We start from the raw sequence: 16,351 nt of genomic DNA on the forward strand, positions 1-16,351 counted from the left end.
CCCCTCCAACCCCAAAGCTTCTAACCCAGAAACTGACTTCCCTCGCATTTTCCCATCTTTCAGTCCTGCCCGGGTGCTCATCCAGCAGGCCCCTGCTCGGGCGCAGGAGATGCGGCTCTGAGGCCCGGCCCCTCTGGGGCTGCATGAGGTTAGCTGGCCCTGCGAGATAGTGGCCGAGAAGTAGTCCCTACAAAACACACGGTCCCTAGGGCGCGTAAACCTGCTGGAAATGGTTTTGGGGTCCGAGAGAGGCTCTTTGTTCTTTCTGTTCCTTTCATGCACAGACAGAGAACTAAAGGCACTCGCCATAAAATGCGACTCGCTTTCCTCCTCTGTGAAGTAAAGAGCCGCTCTGGTTCAGGGACCGGCAGCCCCAGTCAAAGCCCTTTTTGTGTAACGGGCCAGAGCGCCAGTATCTTTGGCTCTGCCGGCCGTGTGGTCGCTCTCAGAAGTACTCGGTCTCCCCTGGCACAGGGGCCTGGCCGTGTGTTCCGGCAGCGGGACAGCCGCAGGCTTTCATCCGCCAGCCCCTCTCCCAGCTCGGACCGCAGATGCCCGAGTGCCCGTGCGCGTCAGCCAGAGAAAAGTCGCCTGCCCTGATAGTCAGATTCCGCCTCCCCACATCTGTACCTGTTGGCGCTGTGATGTTGCTATACCCCGTCAGCCCCACAGAGGGCGATCCTCGGGGTCCTTGGGAAGCCCCGGGAGGGTGAGGACTTTCTGAGGCTTGTGATGAATCATTTCCTTGGAGCCCGCTGGGAGGAGGTGTGGTGGCTTCTGCAGAAGGGCCTGGTCCAGGGGCTGGAGCCATAGCACAGCAGGTAGGGCATTTGCCTTGCACGCGGCTGACCCGGGTTTGATTCCCAGCATCCCGTATTTCCCCAGACAGACCGCTACTGCTGCACTGTGTTTGCTGACTGACCTCTGGCTCGCTCTTGGGGTCTCGTCTGATGGGCACCAAACTAGCTGAATAGCGGGGCGACTCTGTGCCCTTCAGTCTGTTCTTTGGTCTGCGGCAGCTTTAGCTAATGTTTGTAAGTGGATGGGTTGGAAGGATCGGAACTGAAATTTCTTTTTTTTTTTTTTTCTTTTTGGGTTACACCCGGAAATGCACAGGGGTTACTCCTGGTTTTGCACTCAGGAATTACTCCTGGCAGTGCTCAGGGGACCATATGGGATGCTGGGATTCGAACTCGGGTTGGCTGCATGCAAGGCAAACTCCCTACCCGTTATGCTATCGCTCCAGCCCCCTGAACTGAAATTTCTTATTATGCACCGAACATCCTAACATCATCCTTGGTTTGTGACCTTTGACTAGCCTTCAGGAGACATATGAAGCCAAAAGGAATGAATTCTTGGGTGAGCTTCAGAAAAAAGAAGAAGAAATGCGACAGATGTTTGTTATGAGAGTGAAGGAGAAAGAAGCTGAACTCAAAGAGGCTGAGAAAGAGGTAAGTCCCTCAGTCCGTAGGGAGGAACATTCCGGGGCGTTTTTATTAATATTTCATATTTCATAGAATCTTATGCTGCTCTAAGCACTTGCCACATGCATTTTTTTTTTTTTTTTTGGTTTTTGGTTTTGGTTTTCTGGCCCTCCGATATGCATTTTGTCCCTTGAGGGTCTTACTAACCTGATGTGAAAAAACAGGTCAGATCTCTTTTCAAAAAAATAGGAGCCGCACACTGGTGGAGGGATGGATACTCGATTATTGTATGACTGAAACGTAAGCATGAAAGTTTGTAAGTCTATAACTGCACCTCATGGTGATTCACTAAAAAAGATAGAAAATTTTTTTTTAAAATTATATAATGTTAAATGCAAAGCATGTAGTGAGAAAATGAGTGAAGTATTATTCTCCTGCTATGCTACCCTCTTTTTGGATAAAAGATAAACAAGTATACACTTCATTTATGTAAATTTCTTTTGAAGACTTAGAAGTGTTGTTTATTGTAAAAAAAAATTCTCACAGTTTATATAATTAAATGAAAATTTACATTTAAAAAAAATAGGAGCCGCAGTCCTTGATGATGAGGCCTGGGGGTGCTGGGGGCAGAACTGCTCCACAGTGCACCCCTAGTGATGCAGGCTGAGAGTTCAGTGCTCCCATGAGGGCCAAGCCTGGTGGTGCTCGGGGCTACCAGTCCACACTCCCTGGAGCTATATTAATTGGCTTATGCAGTTACGGACTTAGTAGCAAAGACAAGATTGAACTCTCAAGTCTCTGGACTTAGCCCCATGTTCTTTGTAGCTCTGATGCCCTCAGTTCACCAGTGCTGGACTGTAATTGGGGATTCTGAGGCCCGATTGGTCTACTAGGCGGGTTCTGGAACTCTCCCTGAGGGCGGTGGCTTCTGTCTCCTTGTGGTTTCCCCTTTTTGCCAGCCAGGCGCTCCCTGCCCCAGCGAGCTGCAGACCCACCTCGTTCCCTCTCCCCAGGCCCAGGAACATGCATTTCTGCTTTTGCTCTCATCACCCTGTTGGAGGACTTGGGACTAATGACCGGTGAGGGGGAGAGAAAGAAAATATGACAGCAGATAAGGAGTGTCTCGAGTGCTCAGCCTCGGGCCATGCATTTCCTCACAGTATCGCCCAAGACTTGTCTTTATCGCCCCTTGGTAATTGATCTTTGTAAAGACTAGGAATCATGGCGCTTACTTAAATAGCCAAGTGCTTGGCTTAGTTTTGCTAAGCAGGGAGGAACAAAGAACATCAACTCTGCTTTGCTCTTAGCTTCAATACCGCCTGGATCCTGGGTAAAAATCTAGGATTATCTAGTCAGAATTTTCCCCTCCTTGCCTATTTTCTCTCTTCTTTCCTGCTTTAGTTCCTGCATTGTGGTTTTGTTGTTCTGGGGAGGGGACCACACCCGGCAGTGCTCAGGGCTTCCTCCTGGCTTTGTGCTGCAGGAGAACTTGGGGCACCATATATGGTGCTGGAGATCAGACCAGACTTGGCCCCTGCAAAGCAAACACTTGAACCTCTGCACTATCGCTCTGGCTCTGTGATTCTTTTTCTGTTAGTTCACTTTGTCAAGAGCCAGATACTTCTTTTTTATTTAAATGTCCTTTCTGTGTTTTTTGTTTGTTTGTTTCTCTTTGGGTCATCATCACTCAGTGATGCACAGGGCTTACTCCTGGCTCTGCACTCAGGAATTACTCCTGGCAGTGCTCGGAGACCATATGGGATGCCAGGGATCGAACCTGGGTTGGCTGCATGCAAGGCAAACACCCTCTCTGCTGTTCTATCGCTCTAGCCCCTTAAATGTCCTTTCTCTTTTTAAGACAGAGATATATCTATAGTATGTCATTAAGTTAGTGTATATCACACATTTTGAAAAAGAAGGAGAAATAGAGCTCCTTTCATTCCTAAGACTCTTTCTTTGGGGATCATAGGTAATCTGTGTTCTTTATGTTTTTCACAATGAATTTTTCCCCTTCGAGGCACTGTGATGCTGTTCGTGATGTAGTACTGTCCTGACAGGGTTTCGTGGGCCCCATTCCACACCAGTGTCACTTCCTTTCACGCCCTATTCTGCCACTACCCCAGCCCCTCTGATCCTTGGTCAGCTCAGGTCTAGAAAGTTCTCAAGTTCTATTGCCTTTGCCATTTGCTACTTCCTTCTTTATATCCCACACACGCAAGTGATCACTCCGAGTCTGTCCCTCTCCCTCTGACTAGATTCGTGTTCATCCCAATACCTTTCGGTTCCATCCATGTAGCAGCAAATTTCATGTTTTCATCTTTCGTTACACCAGAGTTATATTCCACTGCAGCACAGTTACAGTGAATTCTTTTTTTATATTTTTTAAAAAGTTTTTTAGAAAGTTGTTTATGAGTTATTACATTCAATATCCCAACAGCAATCCCACCATCATTATTTCCAAATTTCCCAACCACCACCCAAGCCAAGAGCGGCCCTAAATGAGTTATTTTGTATTGCTTGTTATAACTAATTTGCTAAAAATGATCAAAAAAGATTTCCCTAGAAGAAAATATGTGAAGATTGTAGTATCTCACCCTGGAGCCATTAAACCCTCGTAGAAGAGATTAGTAACATGTTGTCACAGGGTAAGCCTTGGGTGTCAGTGTTTTCTTACCCGAGATGGGGTGCCTCCTACTTGACATCCCATCCAGCGCGTGCCACTCCCGGTACGTCAGTGGTCTAGAGTTTGAGATGTCACTCCAGGAATTCCAAACTGTTGATGGGGTGACACAGCTGGAGTTAAATCTTTAACTGGGTGGTGAATTTGGGGTCCAGAAGCATCCAGCCGAGAGCGTGGCGTTGATGGGGTTGTGGAGGTTTTCAGCTGCCAGGGCTCTTTGGGGCAGGTGGAGGGACTCAGCCCCACTCTGGGATGCTCCAGAAACGACACCCCTGGCGTGGGGTCTGGAGGCATCTCTGCAGCTTGCCATCTCTTTCGAGATCTCTGGACCAAGGCGGGTTCCTGAGCTTCCGTGGCGCCAGAGGCGGTCCCACAGTGGATTCTTTATCGGGAACTAAACCCACAAGGATTGCCTCGAGCACCCGGCCTGGGCCCCCCCAGGGCACTGCGGCTAGCCCAGGGGGTCCGCACAAGCGCAAACAGCAGCCCAGCTCTGTGAGGGCGTGGGGGTGTGGGGGGCGGTGCGGGCAGTGTGCGCGGGCGGGTGCTGGGCGCAGGGCCACTCTCCCTCCCTTCCCGTCACCGAGCCTGTGCTCCTCCTCCCTGCAGCTCCACGAGAAGTTTGACCTCCTCAAGCGGACACACCAAGAAGAGAAGAAGAAGGTGGAAGACAAGAAGAAGGAGCTGGAGGAGGAGGTGAACACGTTCCAGAAGAAGAAGGCGGCCGCGCAGCTCCTGCAGTCCCAGGCGCAGCAGTCTGGGGCGCAGCAGACCAAGAAAGACAAGGATAAGAAAAAGTAAGCAGGGGCCACCCCCCGGCGCCGGGGCCCTCTCACGGTCTGTTCCTCTTTGCATGTCTCTCCTTGTGCGTTTGCAGACTGGAACCTGTTCTGTGGCCAGGCAGGTGAAAGGCACATCTTTTCTCCAGTGTGGGGAAGGTGGGAACGGTGGTCACCGATCTCTAAAGGGCACACACCATTCATTGACCCGCCTGACCAGACCATCGCGCGGTCAGGACTGCAGCAGGCGGTGGTCCCCCTTAGCGTCTCCACAGCGACACTAGCACTGTGGCGAGCCAGCCAGTTTCTCATCGCCACCACCACCCCCCCCCCACCCCCGGAGACGGCCCTCGCCGCTCCCGAGAGGAGCACCGCCAAGTCCTGGCTGCAAAGGATTTTTCTGCCACCTCTGATAAGCCCACCACCGAAGGTCTTGCTCTAAAACGGAAGACTGGGACGAAGCGCTAGTGGTCACTAGTTTTCCTCCAAGTCCAGCGGGATGAGAGATGTGTTTCCTTGTGAGCAGGGGAACAACCCGCCTGTCCGTCAGAACCCTCCTCGGGTCCTCCAGCCGCTCCTGTAGCCTCACGCGCAGCCTTTCAGCGCAGGGCTCGGGCCCTGCCCTGGGCACTAGCAGTTTGCCCGAATTCAGAGGGAGGTTCGGGACGTCCTTTGAAGGTCAGCAGTGACCTGCAGTCTCTGCCCAGGCAGGTCAGGGCTGGAGAGGGCAGAGCCAGGGCGGTCACTGTTGGTCTGACAGCGAGCCCCAGAGAGCAGTCGGAGCCAGGGCTCACGGTCAGCCCCTGGGCGGCCCCTCCTCTGTCCATGTGACACGCGGTGGTGCCCTGAGGAAGGTGATAGGGCAGCTCAGGGTGCACTCGAGGGCTCCCGCTCCTCGTCCTTAGATGCTAAGGTTGGCCGGCAGGTAAGCCAGAGTGTCGGTCCTCAGGCAGGCTAAGAATTACAGTCCTAAAAAAAAAAAAAGGAGAGAGTACATAGGATTGGGCCTGCCTGGTCAGGAAGGCCCGTCTTGAGAAGGACTCCCTTGAGAGTGCTCACTCCGCCTAGGGGGGAGATGCATTCTCCCCCCCAGGAATCTTGATGCCATGCCTGCAGGAGAAATCAAGACTCGCTGCTGCCTGCGGTGCCACGTGGAGGGTGGCCCCACCCCTTCCCAACGCAGACTCTGTCAGTGCCCAGGCCGCGGGTGATGATGTGCCAAGAGAGCCAGGAGGAGCAGGAAGCAGCAGGAAGTAGTTGACAGAGAGGGGCTGTGATTGCCACAGGGCTGGGACACACCCACGTGGCCTGAGGCTCCGAGGGCCCACACTGCACGTGCGCTGGAGCCACCGAGAGTGACAGGTGCCTAGAGTAGAACCCAGACCAAGAAAACGCCGGGTGGCGGTGACCCTGGGAGAGTCAAGGTGACTCGTGGTCCCCGTTTAGAGAAGCAGAGATGCCGTGACTGCTGCGTGACAGTGAACGGACAGCCGATTAGCACCCTAAGCTTCTTGGTCCACACTACCCCAAGAAAAAAGTGTGCGTGCGCGCGTGTGTGTGTGTGCGCGTGCGTGCGTGTGTGTGCGTGTGTTTCTACATTTATAGGAGCGAATGAAACAGAGACGCTGCTCACAGCTTAGGAAACCCAAAGTCAAGAGTTTTTCTGACATCGAAGCACAAATGTGCACAAAAGACCATGTTTTAAAACTAAAAACACGCGTACAAAGACCAGCCGTGCCCCACGGGTCCTGCACGCATTCTGGATGTGCCTTTAAGCAATAAGAATTCCAAGAGCTGATCGGCGTTGTGCCTCCATGGGAACAAACGTTCGTCTAGCCCTCCGCCGGGAGGCCCTCCCGGCCCTCGTGAACACATTGCGTTTATTTCCTTTCCGTGGGACGTAGCAGAGTCTTTTCAGGTTTACAGGAAGCGCATGCGAAGGCTACCTTAGCCTTATTTCTGTGTTCTCGGCTATTATTAATGGAACTGGGCTTCATTTGGTGCCCAACAGTCACCCGACAAAGGCACATCGTTTTTTGGTGGCTTTTGCACACACCCGCATTGGGACAGCGAGCACAGGGTCAGCCAGAGGCCTGACCTGTGAACCTCAAAAACAATTTAAACCAAATTGCTCTTCTCACAGCCCTGCCTGGGGGAGGGCTCGCCTGGGGACAGCCGCAGCACTTTGGAAAGAGACTCTCCCTTCCCTCCCGGTTTAGCGGGAGGGCTGGCTTTGTTCTCGGGAGAAAGCAAAAAAAAAAGAGAGAGAGGGAGAGAGTGAGATGCGCTTTATTTCTTACTTCTAATAGTTTTAAATTCTGTTTTTTTTCCATTCTAATGACACGCTCCCTTCCTAACGTAGGTAAGGCTTTATACTTCTCCTTGACCTCTAGTGGCATGAGAGCACATAACATTTCCTAAGAGTACAAAGTAGAACTAACCCTGGCCCTGCCAGTAGCTGGACCCCACGTCCCCCGTCCCTGTTTGCAGCGACCCCTCAGTGGTGGGACTGCCCGGTAAGTGATCCGCAGACAGTGCTCAGCTCTCCTGAAAACGGTGCACAATCGGCAACCACATGGGCTGGTTAGGATGCATCCATCCCCCGAGTCGGTTTTAAAATGCATCATTTTAAAACTATCCCCGGCATCCAGTAACTACAGTTTACATCATCATCCACTCACCTTTTAAAACAAATATTATTATTATTATTTTTTCAAGTGTTGCTAAGGAATGAAGGTGCATGTTTTGGACTTGCCTCAAATTAGCTGCGTGGCTCTTGGATTTAGCCTCCCTTTGTCCCTACACGAGTGGGGGAGCTCCTAGCATCGCTGCTGCTGTTACCATAGAATGGTCACCTTTTAATTTTTTTTTCCTTCCCAAGTCGATTAATAGCATGTCGTCCATCCATGATATCCCAATCCTCAAGTTCGTTGTACAGAGACATTTATTGCATTTTTATTCTCTGATTCCAGCAGTTCAGAAATGGACGATGACGCTGTCACTCACTACTGATTCGATGGTCCAAACCAAATAGATAATGGTTTTGGGTTATTTGGTGAGGTGGGGGGGATTGTGGGGGGGTGGGAGTACACTTTGAATTCTCCCACAAGATCAAGTAGTGGTCTCAAGAAGTCATGTGTGAATTCTCAGTTACATGCAAATGGAAACTAACCGTGTGTTCTTTAATATTAGAATTTTGCTTTTGCTTGTCATGTGGAATCGCTTACCCGAGGTTTTGGTTTTAATTTCTGTCAGTTCCATGATCATTGCATGAGCATTCACCATCACCAAATGCTGGTGCTGGCGCTCCTAATTTTCCTTTCCTTTTTATTATTATTTCTAACTTTTTTGTTTTGTTTTTTAACTTGCAGTGCAAGCTTCACATAAAGCCTGGCAAGCCAAGGATGGTCCCGCATTCACCTGCTTTTGCAGTAATATTGTATCTCTGCCATCTGTGTCTTTTTTTTTATTATATATATGCATATATATATATATGCCCTTCCCCAAATACCAGTAACTATTAACTCATTTTGCTGAATGTTGTTGGGTGGTGGAAAATGACAGAACCAGGGAACAATGCGGCTGGACTGTGTTTGTGGAAAGTCAATGATTTGCTGTTTGTGCCTGTGAGGGGGGCAGCAGGAAGCATGCCTGTGACTTGTATGTGGCTTTGGACAAAGGGACGAAGGGAAACGCTTCATGTACGGCTGACAGGAAACTTCATCATCTCCACAGCTGAACTAGAAACCTGAATAGTCATGACAACAACCTGCCTTAAAAAATAAAATACCCGGGGCTGGAGCGATAGCACAGCGGGTAGGGCATTTGCCTTGCACGCGGCCGACCCGGGTTCTAATCCCAGCATCCCATATGGTCCCCTGAGCACCGCCAGGGGTAATTCCTGAGTGAAAAGCCAGGAGTAACCCCTGTGCATCGCCGGGTGTGACCCCAAAACCAAAAAACAAAAATAAAATACCCAAAAATCCCACTCACTCACCTCTAGGATGGCAGAGGTCCTGAATTCCCCCTCGTCATCTGCTCCACACTGGCCCCACACGAGGTGCCTCGGTCCCTAGGCAGAGTGGTGGGGAGGCAGACAGGATGTGATGCTTGATGCTTGCAGGGAGGTTTATCGTAATCCCTTAACACGGTTTGGCCTGGACTGAGAATGTTCAGAGCAGCCGTCGCCCGTGTCTGAACCTGCAGCTCACCAGGGCTGGCCCCGTCAGACTGCTGAGACCAGCGTGATCGTGGCGTGGTCCCTTCCCAGCCGCTCACAGGTGTGACCCTCGGGCATGGCTTAGTTGAAAGCATCTTCTCCCGAGGCAGGTGGGTGGTTCCTCCCGGGGCCGGCACACCCCAGCTTGATCTCGGGGCGCTGGCGGGAGAGGTCTGGCTGACAGGACATCGGTGCTTCTACGGGCATTTTCCCGGTCACCGTGCATGAAAAATCCTTTCCAGGGAGACGCCAAATAGGGAAATGTTTGGGTGTAGCGTCCCTTTGGGTGTCACCCGAGGGCCCGTGTCAGTTCAGGGGGAGATGAGAGGCCCCAGGAGCCAAACCCCAGGAGCGGAGCGAGTAGACGGTCAGGCCAGGCACGGCTGAGGGTGAGCAAGGCCTGGCTCCAGCACCCGGCCCCAGGGCGGACCCCGGCAGGAAGCTTCACGTGTGTTCAGCTCCACCTGCGCTTCCTGGCAGCATGTCCCTTCAGCATGCGGCACTGAGGGACCAGCCGCAGGGCAGTTGCTCAGTGGGGTTTTCCCCACTTGACACTCAGCAAGTGGCCTCAACCGGCCTGTGCTGTAGGTCTGCGCCCCCCTCCCCCCCCCCCCCCCCCCCCCGAGCAACAGAGATAAGGAACGCGCCCTCTCTGCAGGCCGCTCTCCGGCCAGAGCCAGTGTCTTCCCGGGACCTTGCCGAGGCTTCAGCTCTTGCATCTCCTCCAGTTCCCCGCCACTCCTGGCAGGATTCTCCCAGGGTGCTCGCTGCCGAGGATCTCGCCTCTCACTTGAAAGAACAGACTCGGACCTTTCTCCTCTTGGTTTTCCTTCATGGGCCACGCATGGAGGCAGCGTGACGGAGGGCACTGCCCCCAGGGCCCACCCACCCTTTTCATTAGTAGCATGTCTCTACTTGACTCTTCCCCCCCCCCCTTCTCTCTGTCCTCAGCCATATTAAGAGAAGGCAGGAATGGTCTTCTGCGAGCTGATTTAATTAGACAGCGAAAGCCTGTTTCACTGACGTTTCATGGAATTCAGTTGCACGGAAGCCAGTTTCGTGGAGGCCCGAATTCATCAGGGATAGAAACTGAAGGACAGCAGCGGTCCCAGTCACAGTGGCGTGTAGACCAGCTTGGGGCTGGGGAGACGGGCCAGAGGGCACATGCTCAGCATATAGGCCAGGCTCTGCCCCCCCACAAGACTGCTGGAAATAGCCCCGAAGCACCCCTGGATTGGCGCAAAAACATCCCCCGCCTTCCCGGCCCCCCCCGCCCCCCCACCACACACACACACACACACACACACACACACACACACACACACACACACACATCCCAAAGACAGGCTTAGAGCTCTCGAACCAGGGTTTTTGCTTTGGCTCCCTCCCACCTGCGTTTAATGATTTGCGTCTGAGGCTTGCTGGGGCAGCCAACCCGTAGCTGGCATGCTGAGGCTGACGGGGCTGAACGCGCCCATACGCTGTGCATCCGACAAAAGCTTGAGTACTTGTCATGTGTGCTTGTTCCAAACACCGCTTGTGTGAGCATTCTTGTGCCTTGTAACAGAAAATATTTTCAATTCTAAAACTATCACTTGAAGCTCATCGTTTGGGCCGAATCACTAATGCCTGGTTTAAAGTGAAGCTCACTGAGAGGCACCCAGCTGACTTTTTGATTCCAAGATTATTGATTGGTGGGTTGATTTTTTTTTTTTTTCCATTACACTTTCACGTTAAAACAGAACATGGAGCGTCAGGGAATAAAAAGTCAAATATACAGGAGCTTTTAAGAAAAACTGTTGCTTCTGAACCTTTTTTTCTACCACTTTTGCCCCAGCCTTGTTTGGTTTGTTATTGCTGCTTTTCTCTTTTCTTTCTGTATCTATGCCTTTTTCCACAGTAGTCCTTGGCTCTGCACGGAATAAATGATATCCTCAAATCTAATTGGATGTGCTTTCGCCTTTGCATGTAAGTACGATAGTAAGAAACTTTTGAGATCTTTTTGACTTTTAAAAGAAATGGGACAGATGATATTTTTTTCTTTTTTGGAGGGGATTCTAGGGAGGCTATGGTTTATCCTTTGTGTGTGTATATATATACACACATACGTATATATAAAGATATAAATGGCCACATTTATATCTTTTTTTCCCCAGAAAATCAGAAAACTTAGCAGTATGGAAGTCAGAAATTGCTAACCCTAGCCCGTGTTCCATACAGCGCCGGGGGCATGTCCTTTTGGACATGGATGTCCTTTTGGATGGCATCGGACTAGAATGAAGCCTCCCTCTCGCTGCAGAGAATTGACAGGGAAAAGGTTTTTTTTGTGGTGCTGGAGATCAAACCCAGGGCCTCACACACACGCAGGCACACAACATGTGCATAAGCACACACACACATGCTCGACGACTGAGCCCTATCCCGACCCGAGTGAAGGGTTGATGCCAGCCTATCTCTGACTGCTTCCAGTTTGGATGATTCTGGTTTGGGGGTCTCTCCCTTCCGCTCCCGACTGACAGGGGTCTCCCTTTATCCTCGCCCCCACCAGCTCCAGCAGGCCTCTCCCCACATCTGTTATTCACCCCTAGGGACCACCTTTTGTTCCTTGAAGACAGTGGGTAGCCGTAACAGCTGTCAGAGGGGGAATGATGTGACACAAAAGCGTTCATGAGAACCACAGGCAGTGCAGACTGTTTTCCCATACTGGCGCTTGAAAATGTGTCCGTCTTAAGGAGGAAAGGCATCTTAGCCAGGGGAGCAGCTGGTACAGCTGTGGGAGTGGGTCACTGGTTGTCTTCGTTTGGGGTGTGTAATCTCACCAGCAGTAACGCTCTTCTATCTTGTTCACCTCCAATGAATAGACTGGTCTCACTTTCTCCGTGGCATGCTCATGAGTGTTTCCCATTCACACCGCGGTCAGATTTTCACTGTTACCAGCCCATGCCATTCTCTGTGTAGTTCCACCAAAGCTGTCCATTCAGACCTCTTTGCTTTGTCGTTTTTCAAGTGTCTGAAATTGTCAAGTCTCAGCTTCCAGGATTCCTGGTTCCATTAACGGGACACATGTGACAACTCTTTTAGTGGGAATTATAGCATACAGACTCTAGATTGTATGTAGGTATGAAGGACCTCTTTAAAAAAAATAAATTGAAAATTAAGCTGTGAACAGCATTAGAAGTTTGTCTATTTCTTAATTTTAAAATATGCTGATATGCCTTAAACTATAGTTATAGATTCATTGTCATTTTTTGCTGTTTAAAAAATAACCAGTGTGTTTCTAAAACTGTTGTGTAATCTACTTTTGGTGTTGATGCAGAATTGTCATATATGTAAGCTGCATGTTAGACACTTGTCTTTTACAAGCTGAAATAATTGTATCGATGTGAAGTGTAACATGTTACCAAGTATGAAAGTAATCACTTAACACACGTGCTGGACCTGTGGTGTCTGTAAGGTAGGCGTGCTGGGCAGATATCTATGCATATATATATCACTAGTGCCAAGACCTAACGTGGGGGAAATATATTTTTACCCAAACACTGCGTGCCCTTTTGTGAGTTCTTTGCAGTCACAGCTTGGTTGCCTACGTACACTGCTTGTGGTACGGGATCGAACAGGGGTGAACGTCTCAGGGCTCCCGGTGGTGCCTGCTGGGTTTCCAGTGCCGCTATCTGGGCAGCACCAACTTCTCCAAGATACTTGCCACATGGTTCCCTGGACTTTGCACCTAGCAACTCCGCCACTGTTTCCTCCCCGGCCCCTTTTGCCTGGTTTGTGCCCCCGCCCCCCTGCCCGCACCCCTAGATCCTGCTGCAGCTTTCTCTTCTTCCTGGCGCCTGGTGCCAGCACCCTGGCCGCTGCTCACCCAAGCTTCACACCTGGAAATCGGCCTTTAACTACCACGCTGCTGCTCTTTGCTCTAGGGGAGTCCCCGGCCCCCCCACCTTTTTTTTTTTTAAAGACTTTTAAGAATCAAATTTAAAATCTGAACCTTTCTTTTTTCTCTTCTGTAGCTTCTTCTTTATGTAACCATCCCGTTGACAAGCTCTACTCTCTCCTAATGGACATAGAGCATTAGAAGAGCAGGAACTGTCTGTTCACACGTGTTGGGGAAGAGTTACCTCATTTCCACCATCGCCTCCTATTCTCTTGAGTCGGGGTCAAAGATCGCACTGCTGTTTGTACCTGTCCATGTCTGTTTGCAAACCACTGCCCATAGTGACGTCTAAGGGGACTTGTCACTGCCCCCCCGCAGTAGCCCTTCACACTACAACTTAAGTGGAAATGAACCCGAGGACTTGGGCCAGCCCCCCGCCAAGGTGCCCACGGATTGGGACCCTCTGGTTTCGCGGTCAGTGCTCTTGAAGCTGTTGGCCCGGGAACGCACGGACTGAAGATAGCACAGCCCTAATCTCAGGTGGTCCCCTTAAGCCGGTCACATGCTAACTCCAGACCTCTCCGCCCGGGCAGCGGGAGTCTCAACACGCCCTGGGGACTGTCAGCCACCAATCACGTTTCTCCTTGTGTTTTATGGGTTGAGTTGGCGTTTGACTGGGTTTTTTTCCTTTTTTCTTTTTATAAAAAAAAAAACATTTGATATTGCATGAACAGAGATGGCTGCATCTTTTTTATTTGGAGTGTTCTATTGATACCATGTTTTTATTTTTCAGCTGACCATCTGCCTCTTGAGAGAGAGAGAAGTGGGCATCCTTCCTTAAAATTCAGGAACCGTTATCGTTTCACTTGATTCTTTTTCTGTTATCTGCATCCCTTATATACAATTTGTTTTGGAGTTTGGGATTGTTTGAGGGTGGGGCTGGGGGTGGGGATTTTTTTTTTTTTTTCAGTTAGCCAGTTCCACTTTATGTACTGGATAAACTTAGTCTTGGTATCAAGATGATGTGAGTTTTAAACTCAAGGGAAAATTAAGTGAAGTTTCAGTCACAAAACTCTGTTTAAGATGTTCTTATCTCAAAGACAAAATATCCCATTGATGTCACAGGGATCTCATGTCTAAAATGTGCCGGTGTTAGGTAACTTTCCTCCCGCTGGGGCTCTGTTTATATTTAAAATGTCTCCAAAAGAACTTTTCGGCCCATCCTGCCTTTTTATTTTTTGTGAGAATTTTTTTTTTTTTTTTGCCCTGTGTCCTGAGTTCCTGGGTCGTGGACCATGAGATGTGAAACAAATCCCAAATAAGCACATATTCTTTCCCTGACCAGTTTCTGGGCTACATTGTTCTGCTCCCAGAGGCTGCTTCCACTCCACACACACTCTTCTTACAGGCCAGGATATGACTCGGGACAGAGCAACTGCCTGACAGGTGAGGCTCAAAATTCAACCCCCACACAGCATTCCCAACTCACGGCGGTCCCCACGCTGCACTCGGTGGGACTTCCTTGACAAACAAGACTCCTGTACGTATACACATGTACGCACACACACAACTTACCTGCCAAATGAATCTAATTTCTAAGACCTGCTTATGTAGAACTAGATTTGACTAGACTTGGGGATGTTACTTTTTCAGTAGTCAACTCTTAAAGCCAGTTCATAACACGGGCCAATGTCTCACTTCTCTTCAGAGCATGAATATGCATCCTACCTTAATTTCACTACTTGTCTCTAGTCTCCTCATTCCTGTCATCTTCCCTGTGCAACCTACCGAGGGCATGAATTCTACTCGGGGAAGAGCTCAATGTGTCCCCCCGCTTAATGACAGTAATACACACCCTTGCTGAAAGATGAAAGTCTAAGGCAATCAGCCCTTTCAAATCACCGATTGCTGGGAAGGGATTATTGAAAGCAATTGAGTGAGCTTGCTGGCAGGTTTTTTTCCTCAGCATTAGTAACAGGCAGATTTTTCTGCGCCTTTAGGTGATGGCGATGAGTGAAGCACCCCTGGCTCCCCGCCCCTAATGCTCTGGCAGTGGGACTTAGTTGTGTGAGTTAAACATATTTGTGTGTAATCACTGTAATAACTAAGTACCGTAACAGGATGGTATGCTTAAACTCCTTGACAATTTAAAGTATTTCAGCATCAACTTGTCATTCATTTTAAAAGCAAATTCTTCGTCATGTTGTAAAGATGATTTTTAAGAGTTTTAAGCATAGACATGAGTAACGTGCCATTGCTATCCCCTTGATGGCCAGTAGGTGGCATGCGACAAGCAACCCTTCCAGGGTAAGGCAGGCCCTGTCACAGTGGGCTTAGCTTCCATCCTGAGACTAGGAGAGCAGGCTGAGCGGCGGTCATGCTGGCACTCAAACCCAGGTCGCCGCGTGTAAGGAAACGCCCTCCCCGCTCTCCTCTCTGGCCGGCCCTCGTTGTGGAAGCTTCCAGTGTGATCGCACACAGGATGGTGGCTGAGACAGGACACAGAAGCTCTCGTGACAAGCTAGCCCCGGTTCCTTTACTGGAATATTCTCTGCTTCCCCATCCCTTCCTTCTTTGCAAACAGTATTTGTAGAGCTTAGTATACTGCGCTGCATCAATCGTTAGCTGCTGGGGGTACAGCCGGCACTAGAAACCACACTAGTGATTAGTGTGTCTCTCCATACGCCTTGGAAGTACAGCAAAATTCTGCAGTAAAAAATAAAAGGCCCTTAATACGTAACTACTCAAATTTGTACTTTGAAAAGAAAAAGCCCCCTCCCAACTCTTTGCTGTAGCAATACAGTAGCTTCCTCTCTAACAAAATTGGCTGTTTCTGAAAAATCAGGCAAGGATCTAGGAAAAGCATTCAAAATACTCTGCTGCTGTAAACAAGGTAACACAATGAGGTCAACAATTCTGGCGTTTTGCCCGTTAGGAAGGTTGTGCATAATTGGCTATTTTGAAAATCTAAACTTCATTTCTAGCTTGCTTTCCAGAACTAGACCAAAAACTCAGGTTTTTAATTTACAGGTTTTCTTTTTAAACTCTAAGACATCGCCAGCTGAAAACATCTCCTCCTGGATGAAGACGTACAAACTCCAGGCTGGAGATAAGCTCCCTAGCATGTTGGCCAAGCACTGGAGGGCCTTAGGGACACAGGTACAAGGACATGGTTCTTTGGGAAATAAGGCTGGAGCGCACTTATTTCAGAACTCCAGAATAAGTAAGTTAGGAAGCCTGAAAATCCACGTATATAAGTAAGACACACAAGCAGTTGGTTCCAGCAGGAGTAAAACCCTGGGGGGTGGGGGGGAGCCCTCAATGTGAATTCTTTAACAGGAGGGTTTTAAGATAACTTCCCGGCAACCTTGT

General features: G+C 49.8%; 1 protein-coding gene across 8 annotated transcripts in view; it reads left to right on the plus strand.

Moving 5' to 3' along the window:
- SEPTIN11 (septin 11) overlaps nucleotides 1–14,717 on the plus strand; it is an 89,694-nt gene extending 74,977 nt beyond the window's left edge. Inside the window, exons 8-11 of one of the 8 annotated variants that reach the window (XM_055139539.1) lie at nucleotides 1,319–1,451; nucleotides 4,714–4,901; nucleotides 11,003–11,070; nucleotides 13,773–14,717. In XM_055139539.1, the coding sequence (XP_054995514.1) occupies nucleotides 1,319–1,451; nucleotides 4,714–4,901; nucleotides 11,003–11,027 (346 nt within the window). In that variant the 3' untranslated portion in view covers nucleotides 11,028–11,070; nucleotides 13,773–14,717. The other 7 variants (XM_055139542.1, XM_055139541.1, XM_055139538.1 and 4 more) reach the window with 7 other exon arrangements.
- Nucleotides 14,718–16,351: the final 1,634 nt, after the last annotated feature.

This window comes from Sorex araneus, chromosome 5, assembly GCF_027595985.1.
Source record: "Sorex araneus isolate mSorAra2 chromosome 5, mSorAra2.pri, whole genome shotgun sequence".
Lineage (NCBI taxonomy): Eukaryota > Metazoa > Chordata > Mammalia > Eulipotyphla > Soricidae > Sorex > Sorex araneus.